Raw genomic sequence first — 19,339 nt, 5'->3', positions numbered from 1 at the left:
GACGTTTCTACTTTGAGATTTTGAATGTTTTTTTGACTTCCTTATGAGTAACCGATATATCCAGTCAAGAGGGTTGATCGACTACTGGCTGCTTGAGACGTGGGAGTGTCTTCTGCATGTATTTATCAGGCTTCCCGTTAATGATTAACTGCTGGGTCACTTGATTTGGAGTAACATTTTAGTGGCCTACGTAGTGTTGTTTAATGCCAGACTGTCGGTGAAACGTTGTCCATGTTTTCCGGCTACTGTTTGACAGATGATCTCAGAAATAATCTTCTGCCATTTTCCTTTCTTTTGCCTATGAGGTCACTGTGCTTGTTGGATACGATGGTAACCTCTGCTGAGAAACTGAGTTCTTTTAGTAGTGATTTTTCCTCCTTAGTCCTGGAATATACATTCTTCGTGTACCCCTAGGAATACTCGGTTTTCAGATTTCTCGTATAGCAGTAGTGACGTCTTTGTATCCTTCACATTTGGAGGGAATACTTTCAACAGAAGGGTCTAGCTGTAGTTTGAACTCCTCCCAATCAGCCTTATTGAAATTGAAACGGGATTGGCTTGTTGAGTACAGGAGATGAATGGCAGATGTTATTCTGCACATTATGGGTCGATATTGGCTGTGTGGGAAGCAGTCACTCTTAGCTTTTATACATCAAGTTCTTATACTAGCACTGATAAAGATGCTGTCTGGGTTAGTGTGACTAGACCAGCACCTGCTTGTGAATGATATGGGCTGTTTGGAGTTGTATTCGACACTCAGATCATTTGCTTCTACCCATCGCTCAGCAGCTTCCCCATTTTCATTAGTCTTATTACATCCCAGCTTGTACTGTGGCTGTTGAAGTCGTCTACAACAACCTTTACACATTGGTTACTGAAGTTTGCACATTCTGTAAAGGTAAACTTCCTTGAAGTGGTTTGTAGAATGATGTTATGGTGCACTTTTGATTTCTACGGTTAGAATTGCAGTATCTTCCTTCTCGCTAATATATGTAGAGAAGATTGTCTGTCCAGGTCGGCAGAAGATAGCACTGCTATACATAGAGCTTGGACGATGAATAATCAGTCATATGCCTGGAATGGCTGGTGGCCGCTGATCAGCAGCGCGGTGGATCTCCTGGATACAGGGGTATCGCACTTGGGTTTTGAACAAATATCAGCCTGCTTTGCTTGATGAGAAACCTTCGACATCACTATGAGAGCTGAGTCATTTTCCCTGAAAAGGGAGAATTTTAGAAAAGCTACTGATTCCAAGGATATTAAAGAAACTTGAGAATAATCAGTATCGAGAAAGTGAGCCGCTCTGGTAACAAACGTTACCCGAGATACGTCATGGGAAGACCTTTCTCACGTACCTCATTATATGGAGTGATGTGTTACTATGTTCGTATTATTTCACTTTGTTTTTATATTATCCTGCTCTATGCTCTTTTGTACAATTAATCATAAGTTGCTACATCCTTCTCCTCCAAAAATAATACCACATGTGAAAATTATACCGAGGACCAGTTTCCGATTTAAAAGGCAATAGTTAACTAACTACAAATTTTTCATTCCTTGCCCTGAAGGGGTGCGGCGGGCTTCTCTCAGGCCAGGAAGATTTGGAGCGGTGAAGGTGATATATGGAGAAGGTGAGGAGGTTGACGGCCGTGGTCGGTACTAAGAACTGTCCGGGCATTCACCTCAGTACAGGAGAATGGAAAACAACGGAAAATCATTCTCAGGACAGATAACGGTGGAGACCAGAATGCAGAGGTGTATAGCCACGGTAGGGCCGTGGCCACCAGTCTTCTGCTCGGTTGGTCGGTCGGAGTGCAGAGCTGTAGGACCAGAGACGATCCGTGGCCGAAGCCTACTTTGCAACGCTGACAGATGTAACACACTTGTACGAGTCACAGTCGTGCACTATCACTAGGTACTGCATGGTGGTGTATTCTACTGGCGTCCTTTCGTTAGTCCAGTAGAACGAAATTGGTTACAATGTATCTGATCGTGTTTAATCATGTGGAATCATACCGAAATGTACTCTTACACTTGTCTGTTAATAGAGCCTGTAGTGGCTAGCTATTGTACTTTACTCTTAGTGTAATTCTGGTAAATTTGCCTATTTCTGGACAGAACATGACGACGATGATGACTGCCGGCGCCGGTACAGCAGCTGGTGTTCCAGCAGCAGGAACGGGTGGAACTCCAGGTGTTACCACTGACGGTCGCAGAGCTCGTCGCGCAACCCCACACGTTCCCGAGGCTTCGCACGAGGTGCTGAACCATATGGCTCAGCGAGTTCTGCTCTCCATAGAGACTTTATTAGCGCTCCAAGAAGATGATGGCGAGTGTCTGAAACGAGTCCTGTGTGAAAATAACAGATACGCACGTAGTTTGCAGGGAAACAGTCGCGTATGGCTTCCTGTTTGGAGGTAAGTGTAAAGTACTCATGATAAATAAGTTTAGTGCGGTAAGAATCATATCATACTTGTTTGACTATTGCCACCTCATCCCGGGCCCTCTTATATTAACACACTACGATATTTTTCTCCTGAAAATGTCCAATGAACTATCTCTCAGGAAGAGATTCCTCGTAATTGTGCATGTTGGATTTTCTATGAAAACAATTATAAGCGATCAAATATACGTATTATCTGATGGTATCACTAAGTGTAATTTTATCTTTTGACAGTCTGGGTGTGAGCTATGTTTCGGGCCGTTTCATAACGCCAGATTCCAGATCTGCCATGATGCTGAGCTTCCTGAAGGCATCTGTTCTGGGACTCGGACGTTCTCGCTGCGATGTACTCTATGCAGGATGCCAAGAAGATGACATAGAGCGTGCTAGAAGACGCCGTCGACAAGGAGACATAGCTTAGCCCATTGTAACGCTGTTCTGTTCAAAAGACAGCTATTCGAAATAAATTCCCTTATCGACCGTCACTTTTGAAATGAGTAGCATCAAATATGCCGGTGGTTGAATAGAGGATGAGCAGAGTTAAATGGGTTGTCCCCTCAGATCACATGCTCCAATCAATCAATCAATCAATCAATCAATCAATCAATCAATCAATCAATCAATCAATCAATCAATCAATCAATCAAACAAACAAAATAATCTGCATTTAGGGCTGTTGCCCGGGTGGCAGATTCCCTATCAATTGTTTACCTAACATTTTCTTGGACGTTTTGAAAGAACTTTGGAAATTTATCGAACATTCCCCTTGATAATTTGTTCCAATCTCTTACTCCTCATCCTATAAATCAATATTTGCTCCAATTTGTCCTCTTGAAATCCAATTTTATCTTCCTATTTTTAAAAGCTCCGCTCAAGCTTATTCGTCTACTTATGACACAGCACGCCTTCTCTCCACTGACAGCTCGAAGCACACCGCATAGCCGAATATCTCTTTTCCTTACTCCCAAGTCTTCCCAGCCCAAAGTTTGGAACTTTTTCGTAACACGACTCCTTTGTCGGAATTCACCCAGAACAAATCGCGCTGCTGCCCTTTGAACTTTTTCCAGTTCTCGTATCAAGTAGTCCTGGTGAGGATCTCATACACCGGAACCACTATCTAACTACGGTTTAACCAGAGATTTATACGCCCCCTCCCTTACATCCGTACTACAGTCCATCATAACCATGTGAAGAGTTCTGTAACAACCTCGTTAATACTGAAATGTAGAAATTGGAATTGCGTGACACTACCAAATCGAAGAAAGAGGCACCACATGTTTTCTTTATCATCTCAGCACATAGAACTATGCATAAATCTTGTCTGTATCTCTAAATCAGTCGACAAAAGACTTCGTAAATTAGACTAGATTTTAGCTTATCTGCCATTCTGTCTGCCCTGTCCTGTCGAGATGACTGCTGTGCTCAGTTATATGACCAGGAGATAATGGAGTGCCACGTAGTCATTGTAACAACTTCAGTCCTATTACTTGGCTTTCATGACGGGTTGCGCTGCCTCTCTTATCAAACAGCTCCTCAGATAGTCACTCGAGGCTCAGTGAATCTCGTTCCAACCTTCAGTCTACGATTAAATTCCTCCTTAGGGTGAGTTGGAAATCGAACAAGGGTACTCCAGGCAGGAGGTGGGCACACACTATCTCTACATCAAGGGACTGGCTTCTTATTTGGTGCTATTAATTAATTTATATATATCGTTCTTTTATTTTCACGGAAAAGCCTCTTCATTATACACAGCGTAATATGAAAATATTTATTTTAGTTGTGTTACACATAATTAGTAAAATAGCTGGTAGCTTTCAAGACTTTAGAATGATCTTAAAACTTCTTCCAGCCTTTGAAGCACTCGGACGCTGTGGAAGTCGACTGGATCATGTTCAGCAACACAACACAATGCATAACGCGTAAGAACCTGGTCAGTGCTCATCTCTGGTGTACGTGAATCTTCTGTAGACCAACATGGGCGATATGAAATATTTTTTTCTGTAATCATTCCATCTATTGATTCATCAGAAATCGGGCAAAAAGAACAATCAAAAATTAGGTTCAGTTATTCAGTAATATATTTGTCAGATGGTTCATCTCGTTGTTCATATGTTACATCGCGTGTAAACAGCTGAACACATTTGTGCGAAACTAAGTATTTTAAATGTGAGATAACTGAATCCCAGGTTACAGATTCCTTGAGTAGTTCAGGGTGGAGTGACTTATTTTCGAAGGTAAATTGACAGTTATATCCGAGACTATTAGTCGTATCGAAACCATGTACAGATCAAAAGACACTTCCAGTACATTATTTCTCATCGCGGAGATATTCACGACTTTAGATATAACGCTAATTTTCTTCAGTGCTTTGTCTCATGCTAACATTTTACTTTAACTGCAACAGAGCGAAGAGTGAAGATGATATTATAGATCAAACTATACTCTTCGAATCAACTGTCTCTCAACGTACTGACGTTGATTAGGAAACGAAGACCTTCCATCCCCTTTTTGTCTCAGTCATAAATAGTCTAAGATTGGTGTGACGGGTCTCTTCTTTGGCGCGAGGGGTACAATTCCGACAGCATTTGTAAATATCGATTGGACAAAAGTTTCCAAGATGAAATTGTGACCTGCTTCTTTAAATATTCTGTCTCAATAGTGGGACACCATCCGCATGGCGTACGCAGCACGTAATTTGTAGCCTGTTGCTCAGCAGCCTGCATGTGGTTATAGATTGGTTCAGTGCAATTGTTCTCTTTAACTGTTCAGGTACTTTCTAGAAACATTGATTGTGTACATTGTGTGTCAGCTGGACAACCCAAATAACTTGCGTTAGATAAATTAATTAACAGTTGTATTCTCGTTAAGAAGAACTTTAACATTGTCCTCCATGCCATTGGGCTTGCTGGAGTCCTATGTGTAATGTGTTGGTTGGTGAAGGAGGTGGTGGGAAGGGATACAAGTGCGCGCCGAGTTTTATCGCGCAGGAGGTACTCGTATATTGCCATTTCATTCAGATAAATCTTTAAATAGAAAACAAATAAGTAATGAACATTATTAGTCATACTTTGGCTGTTATTCTTCAATGTATTGTCTATTTATTATAATATTTTATGCAGTTAACAATAAAACACGAAGTAAATTATTTGTGTGTGTTGTAAATTAATGTAAACATAATCTTATTACAGATGCTAATTAGTAAATAACTTTTAAAGGTCTGTTTGGAAAGATACGTCTGTAAGTATCATGTAAATGGTACGCAATAGCTATCTATCCCATAATACAACTGGAAAATATGAAACGTTTTAGAGCAGGAGTTTCCAACCTCAAAGGGATACAGGACACACATGTTATATGATTTTAAATTATAAGAGAGGGTAAACTATGAATAGAAAGTAGACGACATTCATACGAGGGTTGGGGCACACGTCGCGGCAACTACATTTTCCCTCACATTTGCCCGGTGCTACCATGGGAAGCATGACACTCATAGTGCAGCACTAGATGACGCTGTATTGGACAGGAACCACGCACAGGGCGATGGGACAGCATTAGTGAATCAGGCTCTGTGCAGAATGGATGTGCCGAATGAATTTTAGGCCAGGGCGTATGAACCAGAACTCAAACGCCAGTCTGCAGAATGGTGACATGCAGTATCACCACGAAGACGGAAGTTTCGGCAAAACTCTTCTCCCGTGAAGCTGATGCTCACAGTGGCGTACAACGTCAGAGGTATGATTACGTGTCACTTCGTTCCACATAGCACAATGGTGACAGCAACGTACTTCAGAACCTTCCTGCAAAGAGAGTTTCAACGTCTCATTTGAGACGAAGGCCCGGATCTTCTCAACAATATCATCGTTCTTCATAACAACGCCAGACCGCATGCAGTAGAGGCTGTACGGAGGCAACTTCGGTGCTAGGGGTGGGAAGTACTGGAACATCCTCCATACTTACCGGACCTGTCTCCGTGCGATTTTGAGCTCATCCCCGAAATGAAAGAACCATTGCGTGGGAGACGGTTTGGGACAAGAGAGGGCATTGCCAACGCTGTGAAACACGTGATTGCAAAATTCAGACGTAGTGAGGCGACTGGTATCCGACGTTTCCCACATAATTGGCAACCTGTTGGGGACAATTTAGGCGAGTACTTCTTTTCTTTCCTATTGGCTTTACGTCGCACCGACACAGATAGGTCTTATGACGACGATTGGACAGGAAAGGGCTAGGACTGGGAAGGAAGCGGCCGTGGCCTTTGCCTGGAGGAGAAGTGGGGAAACCACGGAAAACTACTTCCAGGGAATCGAACCCACCTCTACTCAGTTTACCTCACGAGGCTGAGTGGACCTCGTTCCAGCCCTCGTACCACTTTTCAAATTTCGTGGCAAAGTCGGGAATCGAACCCGGATCTCCGGGGGTGGCAGCTAATCACACTAACCACTACACCACAGAGGCAGACTTTAAAACATCTTGGAGCAAAATATTGAATTTTGGTCTTCGTCCAACAAATTGTATGGTTACTGTGCAATGTGTCTTAATTTACATTTTCATTACAGGGATCTATGAAGATTAATTTTGCTTCCTGGGCATCACATGTGTAGTGAGAACATGTAAGATATGACAAGCAGGGGATTCACTCACACTTTGATATTTGCATTATTTTTCTCAAAATAGGTTGACAAGCATAGATATTACAAATATTACATACCGGTACAGAGTGAGGCAGCGAAAAGTTACCGGCACTTTAGCCAGCGTTGCCACTCAGGTAGACTGGGAAAATGCTTTGTTTGTTCCCAAAAATGCGGGAGTAGAGTGCATGGTTAGGCAGCACAGCGAGCATGGCTAACGGTGATTACAAGTGCATTTCTTTTCAGCGCACGTTATTAACGCATATGCTGTTGCATTTCTACACTTGTTGTTGAACGTTATATGTGTTACTATCAGTACGGTGACGTTATGTGCAAAATATACTGCAGCCATATTTTGAGTTGTTGACTGAGGAAGAGAATAAGTATGCCTACTTCTAGCAGCTCCGTACAGCTCATCAGTCAATGCATGTGTTAGAACAAGTGTTTGATGAGCGAATAATAAGTCGTAGACTTTGGCCTCCTCGTTCTCCGATTTAAGAACCTGTGATTTTTATTTGCGGGAACTTTAAAACAGAAACTGCACAAAAACAATCCTCGTACCCTAAAAGCCTTGGATAATGAAATCAGACGACAGATATAGAAAATTTCAGAGACGGAGATACAACGAGTGTTTCGGAATGTACGCCGACGCAACGTTTGTATCGAGGACAACAGCTGATTTGATGACAGGTAAGATCTACATTAATTGTCAACTTAATTTATTACTAACATCTTCATTATAGAATTTTATGCCGTTGAGCGTTCAGTCTCTGTGAATTTACTAACCACCGCGACAATCTGCTATTTGTAACTTATTCTGTAGCCTCATTTGTTTCTATACCTCTTATATTTAAATCGTTAGAAACTGAGCCTAACCATTGTCGTATTTTGTCTCCCTCCTCTACTTGTCTTACCCTCCAGAGTCCATTATAATCCTAGGTAACCTATCCTCCTCCATTCGCCTTACATGACCCCACCACCGAAACCAGTTTACGCGTACAGATTCATTCATCGAGTTCATTCCTAACTTATCTTTTATCTCCTCATTCTGAGTAACCCCCTGCTATTGTTCCCACCTGTTTGTACCAGCAACCATTCTCGCTACTTTTATGTCTGTTACTTCTTACTTATGATAAGGTAACCTGAGCACACCCAGCTTTCACTCAAAAAAAAAAAAAAAAAAAAAAAGGCAAAGTTGGTCTGAAAACAGCCCGATGTAAAGATAGTTTCGTCCGGGAGCTGTATTGCTTTTTACAGAATACTGTTGATCGCAACTGCGAACTCACTGATTAGTTTTCCTGCACCTTCATTCAATCTCACTTACTATTCTACAATCCAGGGAGAACACACATCCTAAATATTCGTTCCAGCTTTGTATCACCAATCTGACATTCATTTCTCTTCGATTTCTTACCTACTGGCATCAGTTTAGTCTCGGAAAGGCTGATTTTCATATCATACTTATTGAACCTATTTTCAAGTTCCGAGATATTAGACTGCAGGCTTTCGGTACAATCTGCCATTAACCCTTTGACTACCATATTATGATCAACGGTTACTATCTACAATTTTATGTTATTACTAGCTGATGTACCCGTGCTTCGCTATGGGATTCTCAGAAAGACTGACTTTGTGGTTTTCCTAACTGAAATCAACATAGGTCATTACAAAAACGTAAATATGAATATAGCGATTGAAAGCAATGCTATCATATAAAATACTCGATGAAATGGAAAGCCGCACGTCTTATCACTTTTAATGAACAGTGCTGCGGTTAGATTGCGGTGCCAATCTAATAGTCCAAAGTTCCAGAGCTGGGATGACCAGGCCGCAGATTGCCATGAACACTCATCTGTCATTATTCCGCTAAATATGCACACTGTTCATTCGAATCAGTGCCTCAGAGTAGGGATTGAATAGCCCCAATGCTATGATGATCCAGTGTGTTGCGTACCAGTAGTATCAGAAAATTTATAAACCAGGGGAATGGCATGCTAAAGAAGAAAGTTATCTAACTCCCCAGCTACTTCCCATCATTATTCAGGCAGGCTGTTACACTCTGTCCGACTGGGCGAGTTGACCGTGTGGTTAGTGGTGCGCAGCTGTGAGCTTGCATCCGAGAGATAGTGGATTCGAACCCCATTGTCGGCAGCGCTGAAGATGGTATTGCGTGGTTTCCCCACTTTCACACCAGTCAAATGCTGGGCCTGTACCTTAATTAAGGCCTAAGGCACTCCTAGCCCTTTCCTATCCCATCGTCGCCAAAAACCTATCTATGTCGGTGCGACGGAAATAAAATAATAAATACTCTGTACGCAGCAGTAATCCTATCTACCGGAGATGAGGGGCAACAGAAGGCACAAAGCACATCACGACAAACAATGGTCAATGTAATGTTATTGTTGATCAATGTTATGAGCTTTCTATATTGTAGGCCTACACTTTTAGTTTTCTTTCGACTCTGTGATCTGTAAAATATTTTATACCGTAAACTGTAGTTTCTTATTCTCCGACTTTACATACCGATTTTCATTAAATACTGTTTACCGATTTTCTCGTTACTCGGCGCTGATATGGACTTAGTAACAAAAATCCAAATTCATGAATATCTTGGTGATCATAGCCGGTACAGTAACAATGTATAAGAAATGAATAATAGGAAATTTAATACTATATAACCTTAGTTATCTAGCATTCATCGACTACACTTCTAATAAGAAATATTCGAGAATTACATTTTAGGCCTTCCCCTAAACTACCATTTCACTCAGCGTGAATAAAACAATTTACAGCCTAGACTATAGCGACTTATTTCCTGACTTTGCATACCGATTTTCATCAAGATAGGACTACTAATAACAACAATATTTGGGAAGTTAAATTTTAGGCCTTCCCCTAAACTACCATTTTTTCTCAGCGTGAATACAATTATTGATAGCCTAGATTGTAGCAATTTATTCCCCAACTTTGCATACCCATTTTCTTTAAAATACGACCACTAATAACATAAATAGTTGAGAATTCAATTTTAGGCCTTCCCCTAAACTACCATTTCACTCAGCGTGAGTAAAATGATTTATAGCCTAGATTGTAGCGGCTCATCCCCCGACTTCACATACCGATTTTCATTAGACCACTAATAATATAAATAGTTGAGAATTCAATTTTAGGCCTTCCCCTAAACTACCATTTCACTCAGCGTGAGTAAAATAATTTATAGCCTAGATTGTAGAGGCTTATCCCCCGACTTCACATACCGATTTTCATTAAATTCTCTTCAACCGTTTTCTCGTGATGCTTGTACATACATACAGACAGACAGACAGACAGACAGACAGACAGACAGACAGACAGACAGACAGACAGACAGACAGACAGACAGACAGACAGACAGACAGACAGATAGACAGACAGACAGACAGACAGACAGACAGACAGACAGACAGACAGAAATTACGGAAAAGTAAAAAGTGCATTTTCTTGTTACTATGGACATGACCGATACAGAAATACCATTATTTTCAAATTCTGAGCAATGTACAGACAAAACTCTTATTTTATATATATATATATATATATATATTTGTTAATAGGACTCCTCAAATAGCAGACTACGGATCTTTTGGAATTTTCAAAAAAAAAATATTATGATCTAATGGAACGTGGAAGGTGGTACTTAAAAGTACCGTCAGTAGTTTGTAGCCCAACTTTTCTGATAAAAATGAGGAGTTCCAAATGAATGATTTATTGCACATGATATAATACATACAAGTAATAAAAAATGAATATCAGTATTATATAGGCTACACTACACAATGAAACCGATGACTGCCTGTCACACATCCACACCGTGGTACTCGGCAAAGTAATTCTTTTTTTCATTTACACACAGGAACACTTTGCAGTGGGAGCACTTTGAATGAGGACGAGACTGAATGTTCTTACAATTACACACTTCACAGCGCCCACGATGGGTATCGAATGTTACCCAGTGTATGCCCCGATTGCCAAAACAAACATCCTTTGGTACAGAAAATCCAGATTTTCGACGCTTTCTTGAATTCGCCGTTGTCTTAGGTGAAATGACTGGACGTCCTCTCTTGCTAGGTGGAGCTCTTTGAGTCCTCGAGCTACTGGCCGTCTGAAGGCCAGCATGTCAGAAGTTTCAAACATCGAACAATAAGTGACAAAGCTGTTGACAAGTGCAATGTCAAAGAAACCCCAAAATAATCGGTGCCACCATTTCTTTGATTTCCTGTCCTCGTGGTAAAGGCTCCTGCATGATCCACTCCTCCCATGTATTTATTGTATGATGAAACTACCGTAAGGCACTTAACTTCCTGCCTGGACCCATCCTTGGAAGTACGAAGAACTGTAGTCTCTTCCGACCCATGGAAATTGGATACAAATTGAACTGCTCTGTTGTCCATCCATTTGAAGTATCCAATATCAGAACTAGAAAATTTGAAATCAAAATCACCCCTCTTCAAAGTCTTATCTTGTGCCAAATTCATCGGAGCACCTTTCCTGGTAGCTCTAATTGTCCCACATGCCAATGTTTTCTCCATTTTCAAGCGTTCCACTAGACGTAATGATGAAAAAAAGTTGTCAAAGAAAACTTTTCTGTATTGTCCCCATAAAGGTTTTGTTAACTGGAGTACTACCCTTTCCCCAAACCATACCCTGCAAACTCTTCTTCTAGTGCTCCGTCTTTCCCTTGATATACTATAAACTCCAATGTGTATCCCTTTTGATCGCAGGCACACCTTTTGATGGGCTTCATGGGTTATATTGTTTTATTGAGCTACGCCCTTTGAATTTTATGATTGACTCATCTATACTTATTTCACGGGTCCCATTATATGAGGACTGGAATTGCTTATTTAGTGAATCAATCAGTGGGCGCAATTTATAGAGTTCATCTTTGCAACTTGCAGGAATGGCTTGATTGTCATTGACATGGACGTTTGACAATATTTCTTGAAACCGTGCTCGAGGCATAGCACTAGATATAGCACTTACGTTCATGTCATCTGAACTTGTCCAGTAATGTTCAATTGAAGGCAAGGAATTGTACTCCATCATGAAGTTGATTCCCAATGTGCAGGGTAACTCATGTTCTTTCAGGTTCAATGTCTTATTTTTCTGCGTAGCATACAGATTTGATTGATAAGTGATGTGTTTTATAATGTCTTCTACAAGTAATGTGAGGAACACATCAGTTGGCGTTTCACATTGTGCAAATTTCTCTTGAATGACATCTGTAACAAACACAAAATAGGCGACGTGAGCTTTTCTGCAAGTACAGTGTATTAGAATATTTAATAATAATAATAATAATAATAATAATAATAATAATAATAATAATAATAATAATAATCATAATCATAATAATAATAATAATAATAATAATAATATAATCATTCACAAACTGATTAAACGCCATAATGCATAATGAAACTTATCGTGGTCCCTAGTTGGTCGTTTAGCGAATAATAAATAAATAAATAAATAAATAAATAAATAAATAAATAAATAAATAAATAAATAAATACATGAAGAAGAAGAATAAGAATAAGAATACCTTCAGAAAGGTTATACGGTGGTATATGCGTGATCAGCTCCCTTTTCCGCCACTTTCTATCTGGTTCAGCTTCAGTCTGCTTTGCTCCTCGACGACTAGACTGATAGCTGTTTCCAGTGCAGTACTGAAATTCAAGTCAGGTTCAGGTTCACACGATTCCTCCATTCTTTCAGGACAGGATGCATTTGAACTTGCTTGATTTTGCTCTTCCAGTGTTGTATTGAACACATCATCAAAGTTATTCCTATGCAGGATAGATGTGGGTTGACTATCACCATCATCATCATCAATGTCACTTACATCTGAGGATGCCTCCACATTTGGAATATCAGCATATATAATGTTAACTATTTCCAAATCTGTTAAAGAATGCGCCATCTAGAAGACAAAATATAAGAAATCGTGAAATCATTCATGTGACACATTCCTACATTTAGCAGGACTATTGCACAGAAACATATTATTGTACTCACTATTAGGCCTTCTACATTGTCTCATACTATAAAAAATTATGTTTAATTTATTATTTGGGTGTAAGAATATCAATAATTATAAAACAACATGCTAAAACTACATAAGAAATACTTAAAAATCCACTAACTTTCAAAGGTGGTGTTATGAAAAGAGGTTATGTATCAACAAATAGGCCATGAAACTGGGCCTCTTATATTGTGTTATAAAATGTACGTTCTATTTATTATTAAGAGTACGAACATCAATTCTTATCAATAACAGACTAAAACTGCATAAGAATCACCACAAATTGCCCCACTATATAATCTTCAACGACAGTGTTATGAAAAGAAGTTAGGTTTCAACATTGGTCAATAGACTACCGACGGTACTTATAAGTCAAAGTTAAATTATTTGCATTTTCTCAGATGTTTCAATCATTCAGTATGTTTTTTATGGACTAAATACATTTTTCAATTACGTACAAGAGTGTGTAAAAAATAGCATTTACGGTATTTACCTTGCATACACAATGAGTAAGCACAATGTTTCCAAGTACTCAAAACAAGCACGAGATCAGGTGATGTACACAGCGACTCTTCCTCTGCCATCTGGTGACCAGCCAGCAAACTTCATAGTATTGTGTGTTTTCCATACAAAGAAAGGGGTACTAGAGAGTACCGACAGAAGACAACGGCAGAATAGTTATAAGTATAACATTTATTGGTGTTTAAAATTACTGGAACTTATTAGTACCAACAGTAGGCAAAGGGTAGACCAAGTCATCAGCATAGGCCAGGCCGCTTACTACATTTTCACCTAACTGAATCCGGCAGCGGCTGCTGAGGGGTGGGGATGGTGGTTGGGGGTGTGGATGGGCACTAATGTTTTACAAATTTACGTTCTTACTAAACGCACAAAAGTAAACAAATGCATACCCGGATACACATTACACAATGTTTAATACTTGATCATTACTCACCTACTTCACTCCCTTCTTTTTCATTTTAAGAGAAAATGTTGAATGAAATGTTGGTGTCCATTCGAAGAAGGTGGCGATCCCGATTCAAGTATCTTGAACTGTTTAAGTGTACCTACTGTTACTGAAGTCTATCGGAAATACGTTCACATCGCTATATAAATTATTGAACGAACTACCGTTGAATGGCCAGGTAATCAGCAAGTCCATCAAATTACTGTACCTACTGATAAGCCTACTATTGAAACTTTTGCCTGTACCAGGACGAATGAAGTACAGTCTACTCGCCCTGGCCATGCAAATGAAGAATACGGTAGGGCGATGGCGATGCTATTCCTTTACTCAAGCACGAATTCCATTCTTCTATGCCATAAATCCACAAACTTTGAAATAACTTTATCGTCTAAGTCAGGCATATCGTAAATGGGGCCTTTCGCAATAAAAATCATTACCGGGGCAGAGAGTAGTTTTTCGGACATTGTATTGCGTAGAAATGTCTTACACGAGCCAGTATCAAAAAACAGCGCTTTGCTTCGGCTGCGGACTGAGTATTGTTACAAATTATCCTGAGGAGGTTTAGCCTTTCTTTGAACGTTGATTCGAGATTATTTTCTAAAACAAAAACGAGGAGTGGTAGAGCTGCTTTGATTTGCCTGAATTCTGCCCGCTTATAAATCACTTTTAATTCCGTCTTTAACTTTTCTTTCTGAAACATTGGATAACGTAACACAGTAGAATTTAATATATTTTCTGGAAAGTTAGTAGAGGATTTTTCAAACGAATCAGAGTACAACAGTGTTGCAGCTTCAATATACCCAGTAAATGTAAACCTATCATGCACCTGGTTCATTACAACGTCACAGACTTACTTCGCTGCAATGGTCCTTTTGTCACTTACTCTTACGTCTTTTATCGGAATTATTGTAGTCTGTATCTATTTGTTCACGTTGATACAGTATGTTAAACACTTTGCGAAGTCAGAAATAGCCTTTTTTATTTGGACTGAATCTGATTCGCGTTTTTGTAACTGATTGTAGAAACTGTTAACATGTGACATTAATTTATGGAAAAGAACCAACCAGAATAAGAAAATAGTACCCTCAAGAGCACGGCACGAAACTCTGGCTTTATTTACGCTAATAGACGTTTTACCTTCTTCTTCTTCTTCTTCTTCTTCTATTCTACGAAAGAGTTTCTCTCTATTCTCGTAAACTGCATTTACCCTACGAATGTTGTATTCTAGCGAGTAGTGATTGTCCGAGGGGCTCTAGTCTTTATTGTGTCATTCAAGAGGTCACTTCTGAGAGACGAGTTGGAAAAAAAGTTGGGATTGCCGATAGTTTACAGAACAATAATTTGACTTGGGGATTGTACGAACAAGCCTTCTCCATTGTCAAATTTGGTTGGTGTCCATATCAATGAATGAAATGCGCACTGGGATAGTGCACTTTCAATTTCGCTTGCACACCCACTGTCCAACCGTTCATCACGCATGTTCCGTCATAACTCTGACAAATAAGTTCATGCGGTGTGTCAATATGGAATTAATTTGCTCTAACAGACATTGACTCTATCTATCCGCTGTCCTGTCGGTTTGATTCATGAACCCCCAAAACCGTTCATGGACGTGACCCTCGAATTCATATCGAAAAACAAGTACCAATTGGCATTTTTATTTAAACATCCGTTGTTTCATCTGCTTCTATTGCAACGAATTGGGATTCCCCAATTTCTGAAGAAATTTGTTCCCTACACACATTCAACATACAGTTTAGAAGCTTATTCTGAATGGTTTTTGACGTACTTTTAAATACAGAAACTTTTGGTCTAGTGCTCTTTCATAGCAACGTCTATTTCAGCTGTAAAGTTAATGAGTTCTTTGAAAATTCCAGGATTTAGGGAATTTTCTGTCTCATCATGGCCACGCATTGCCAATTCAAATACACCACAGAATTTTATGCTCTGAATAATTCTGCGTATTATGTGCCCAGTTTTCCTAACCTGATCGTTATGCTGGTCACAGGTTTGGCGATAAGCAGAATCCAGTTTAGTCACTATATTAACTTTCCCTAGCACAGCTAATTCCATGCATGAATTGATATGTTGGGAGGAACTTTCGTGTTTTTTTTTTCTTTTAAGCATGTGAGATCTGTCACTCCGGTTTTCGTCCACGTCATCTCATGTCCGAATAACATGCACGGAAAACAAGAAACGCATTCCTTGAATCAAAACCAAACAACCACTCGTATTCTGTATACATACTTGGCTGGAATCTACGTCGCTTTTGGCGCCCTTCATATTGTCCGACATGTTATAGTTGTAAATGAGGCGTTGATCGACCGATTGTCTTTATCTCCGTCTTTCCAGTTCATGCGGTGTGTCACTTAATATGGATTAATTCGATCTAACGGACGTTGACTCTATCTATCCGCTGTCCTGTCTACTTAGAATATTACTCACAGAATTCATTGTAAGTAGCCTACAGGTTAATCATACCTACGAGTACATATATGATATACTTTATGCAACACTTCTTAGGGATCCTATATATCCCCGCACTGCACACGATATATTTACTTTTAACGACACACTAAATATTATGAAATAGGATACTGGTCAATTTCAGTAGGCAGTACAGCACGCTTGTCAGACGGCAGATGACAACTTGCAACACGAAATTCAAACGGATGTACGACTCGGCGCGATAAGCCTTCGTGTATTTTCGTAATCGAAGAGGTCTGGCTTCAGCAATGACCCAATCTCCCATTCTCTAATGCTGATACCTTCTCTAGATCTACGAAACATTACAATAACTGTATATTCCTCTCGTAGCGTTTTTCAATTATCTGGCGCCTACTGAAAATCTGAGCCTGACAGCCCCTCTGTGGTTTGAAACCACACTAGTTTTCATCCAACTTACTGTCAACCACTGATCGCATCCTCCCTCCCAAGATGCTAGTGAACACCTTGCCTGGTATACTGATCAATGAGATACCTCGATAGTTGTTGCAATCGTTCCTGTTGCCTTCCTTATAGATAGGTGCAATTACTGCTTTTGTCCGTTCAGCCTTACCTTACTAACACTTCATGCTAATCTTTTTACTCTATGAAGGCCATTTCATCCCTGCCTTCCCATTATATTTCACCATTTCCGGTCTAATGTCATCTACTCCTGCTGTTTTATGACAATGGAGTTTATTTACCATCCTTTCCACTTCCTCAAGTATAATTTCGCCAACATCATTGTCCTCCTCCACATGAGCCCGGTTGTTTCCCGACGTCACCAGGAAGATTTCCTTTTAAGTTAATAAGATTTTCAAAAGATTTCTTCCACCTCTTCAGTGATTCCCTGCGATCTATCATGAGTTCACCTGATATACCCTAAACACTACCGTATTCATTTCCTTTTCCCTCCCTTGCCAAGACACTTTATTACTGTCCGGAAAGGTTTTCCTGCTGCTCGACCTAACCTTTCCAGGTTATTACCAAAAATTCCCACGACTTCTTGGATTCAACAATTATTTTTTTCTCTCTATTTCTTTCAACTACATACAATTCTCTGTCTGCGTCAGTCCTTGTTTGGAGCCATTACTGATAAGCCTCCATTTAACATTTACAAGCTGCTCTTAATTTATCATTCCGCCAAGATGTTTGCTTGTTTCCCCATCTTTACACGGAGTTGTTCCTAGACATTCTCTAGCGATTTCTACTACAGCATCTCTGTAGGCCACCCAGTCTTTTTCCATATCCAGAACCTGTTTACTGTCCATTGTTTGGAACTTTTCAGTAATCATATTTGTGTACTTCTGCCTAATTTACTCATCCTGGAAATGTTCTACCCTTATTCATCTACACCAAGCTCGATAGGCTGCAATCGCTTAAGTGCGGCCAGTATCCAGTACTCGGTAGATAGTGGGTTCGAACCCCACTGTCGGCAGCCATGAAGATGGTTTCCCGTGATTTCCCACTTCCACACCAGGCAAATTCTGGGACTGTACCTAAATTAAGGCTACGACAGATTCTCTCCCTCTCCTAGCCCCTTCCTGTAGTATCGTCGCCATAAGACGGTGCGACGTAAAGCAACTTGTAAAAAAAATCATATGCAGCCCAGGGATACTTAGTTCACTACAGATGAGATAGTAGTCCGTATCATCAAAAAATCCCCAAAAAACCCGCACATTCCTAACATATTTCCTGAATTCAAAGTCTGTTAAGATGTAGCCTCTTATGGATCTGGTGCCCCTACCCTCCCATGCTTGAAGAATGTAATCGTAAATGCTAAAACCGTATTAGCACAGAAGTCCAGCAAACTCTTCTCATTCCTGTTACCTTCCATATCTTCCCCATATTTACCGATCACCTTTTCGTGCCCTTCAGTTCTACTTCCAACTCTCGTGTTGAAATCGCCCATTAGCACCATCCTATTCTTGCTGTTGACCCTGACTACGATGTCGTAATCGTAATCGTAATCTTTATTTTTCTACTAGATCTACAGCAATGAAGCCTTATTGATCCTTTACAGAAGAAAAATAATAATGCCTAGCCTAGTCTGCTTAAGTTGCTGTACACATATCATAAAGCTCGTATAGTAAAAATAACTAACACCAAAAAAAAAAAAAAAAAAAAAGAAAGTTACTGGAAATGATAATAATCAATTGTCAATAAGTCACTGTTGTCTTTTCATATATCAGCATCTAGTATTTCACTATATTAGTTACCTTTAAAGCCCAAGCAATTCGTCAACTAAGATGAAACTATATTAACTCACATATCACTAGGCTACTAGAGCCCCAGCTCATATTCCAACCATCCCCATATATTCACTTTCTCCTTAGCACCTGTCCTAGTTACACACACTCTCTTCCTCATTCACTACACACTTCACCATCTGGTATCATGCCTCTTCAGACCCACTTGTCATTTAACCACTCTTGTCATGGCTATGTATAACATGCACACACTCCACTATTCTCCAGAACGCAGCAATTTACTTCCAACTACAAATTACCTTTTTTACTTCTTGTCACTATGCCTTCGTCTTCTCTGTTCTTTTTGCCCCATATCTCTCTTAAGCTCAAACTTCTCCCTTTCATTAGGGCACCTCTTGCTTCTTCTTCCTGACTCCCAGTCGTATTTTCGCTTCGTTTGCGTGCTCTTGTTACATCCTGCGTTTCTACTCCCACAATCGCTCCCTGTTTTCTTCTTTCTTCTTTCCCACTGGCGTCCGTTCTGGACTCCTTTAATATTGCCCT

The 19,339-nt window shown here is 40.0% G+C and overlaps 1 protein-coding gene across 1 annotated transcript in view; it reads left to right on the top strand.

Annotated features, from left to right (window-relative positions):
• The window catches only part of LOC136860605 (uncharacterized), a 33,349-nt gene extending 30,485 nt beyond the window's left edge, over window positions 1–2,864 (top strand). Inside the window, exons 3-4 of the mRNA XM_067138768.2 lie at window positions 2,119–2,417; window positions 2,678–2,864. Of these exons, the coding sequence (XP_066994869.2) occupies window positions 2,119–2,417; window positions 2,678–2,864 (486 nt within the window). The remainder of the gene's footprint in view (window positions 1–2,118; window positions 2,418–2,677) is intronic.
• Window positions 2,865–19,339: the final 16,475 nt, after the last annotated feature.

The sequence above is a fragment of the Anabrus simplex genome, chromosome 1 (genome assembly GCF_040414725.1).
Source record: "Anabrus simplex isolate iqAnaSimp1 chromosome 1, ASM4041472v1, whole genome shotgun sequence".
NCBI classification, from domain to species: domain Eukaryota; kingdom Metazoa; phylum Arthropoda; class Insecta; order Orthoptera; family Tettigoniidae; genus Anabrus; species Anabrus simplex.
The sequence above is the reverse complement of the archived record's forward strand: the minus strand, read 5'-3'. Positions and strand labels throughout refer to the sequence as shown.